General features: G+C 39.0%; 1 protein-coding gene and 1 long non-coding RNA gene across 2 annotated transcripts in view; one reads left to right on the top strand and one right to left on the bottom strand.

Moving 5' to 3' along the window:
- Nucleotides 1-1555, bottom strand: part of LOC102021665 (complement C5) — a 97395-nt gene that overhangs the window by 26876 nt on the left and 68964 nt on the right. Inside the window, exon 26 of the mRNA XM_005382580.1 lies at nucleotides 685-844. Within this exon, the coding sequence (XP_005382637.1) occupies nucleotides 685-844 (160 nt within the window). The remainder of the gene's footprint in view (nucleotides 1-684; nucleotides 845-1555) is intronic.
- Nucleotides 1-1555, top strand: part of LOC102021242 — a 63237-nt gene that overhangs the window by 35365 nt on the left and 26317 nt on the right. The window lies entirely within an intron of this gene.

Here is a 1555-nt window from a genome sequence, read left to right as displayed (position 1 = left end):
GTGTCTAACTTATTTCTCTTACTATTATGGTCTCTAGTCCAGTTGCCCTGTTTCTTACATGAGTCCTAATCTGCTACTGGTGCAACAAAGGACCAGTATGAGACCCACAGACAGCCACGGAGTTTACTCATGCCTGATATGAAAGGGATTGGATTGCAGCATTCTAAGGAGTAGAAGATATTTCAGTGGTATCTCGGAGCAATATTGTATTGCACTGTAGTTCAAGATCGTAAATAGATTCTCATCTCAGAAGACACTTTGTTCCCATTTTAATAAATTGGCTCCAACTTCTCTTACTAACAGGATATACATAAGATCCCATCTTTCATGACAACACCATGGAAATTTGATCTGTGAGAAGTCCATGAACTTTAGGTGCAGATTCCATACCAAAGGCAGACAGATGAATTAGTACCTTTTACATGTTGTGGAATTTACCCCATGTGAACCATAAACACCTGTGAAACCAGATGTCCAGGACATCACTATGTGGCCTCTGATCTGAGACCACTCCACTTCAGAGAGTACAGGAAGGCCTCTGTGTTCTGTCTGTTCACAAGAGGCATTTCTTGCCAGGTTACATATATTTTCCCCTCTTCTTTTTCATTCTCCCATAATAAGATGAGAGGAGAACTCAAACTTATAGATCGAACAATTGCTAACTTGTACATTTGGTTTCCTTACCTGTAGTTTTACTGGTTGATACTGGGAATTTTCCTTGAAAGATCCATTCTCTACTTGGCAATTCTCAACCAGCCACAATAAAGAATTGCAAATTGAGTTTTGGTTCTGCTCTACGTATTTATTTATTTGTCCAAGTACTCTTAAAGCAAAAGCTGTTAACCTTTAAGACAATAAAGCAAATACTTAGAACACTGAGCTCCTTTTGGCTTTCATCTTGGAGGGTATTTTAGTTCACACAATTTTATTCTTTGGAAAAAAATAGGAAAATTTAAAACATACAATTCCATAGTAAATCAGCATTTTCCAAGGTGACAAGGGAAGATATCTGAAAGATCGCTAAAATATTCAGTCAGCAAATATGAAGAGCACATCCTCTGTGATTACAAGACTGTTCACAAGTACACAAGTAAAAGCTGATCCCTGAGGACAAAATAATTACTCTCTAAAATTAAACTGAGGGAAGGCACAGATCTGTGAACATAAGACACGGCAAGGTAAAATCATAAAATTCTAGATTGTAAAATTTGCACAGTTGTGGCATCTGAATCCCTACCTCCTTTCCCCACAGCCTGGGAGTGTTTATCCCACTTCTTTCCCTCGAGCTCTGCCACTGACACACAACTTGGTACCTCTCAAGGAGGTTTTAGCATCATGAATACTTAGACAAAAAGTAGTTTCAGTCTCTACTTACAGCTGTCACCAAGGGTCAGAGAAGATGGAATTCATGCTCTGCCTCCTAAATGCCTCTTCCCTCTCCAGCTCCCTGAAAGCCTCTCACTCTGAGCATCTCAGAGGTTGAAGGTTCAAGCTATTTGTTTTTTTGTTTTGTTTTTTTTTTTTTTTTTTTGATTTTTCTCCGGTACCGGGAACC

This window comes from Chinchilla lanigera, unplaced genomic scaffold (genome assembly GCF_000276665.1).
Source record: "Chinchilla lanigera isolate Chin_1 unplaced genomic scaffold, ChiLan1.0 scaffold00018, whole genome shotgun sequence".
NCBI classification, from domain to species: domain Eukaryota; kingdom Metazoa; phylum Chordata; class Mammalia; order Rodentia; family Chinchillidae; genus Chinchilla; species Chinchilla lanigera.
This window is presented reverse-complemented; position numbering and strand designations above follow the sequence as displayed.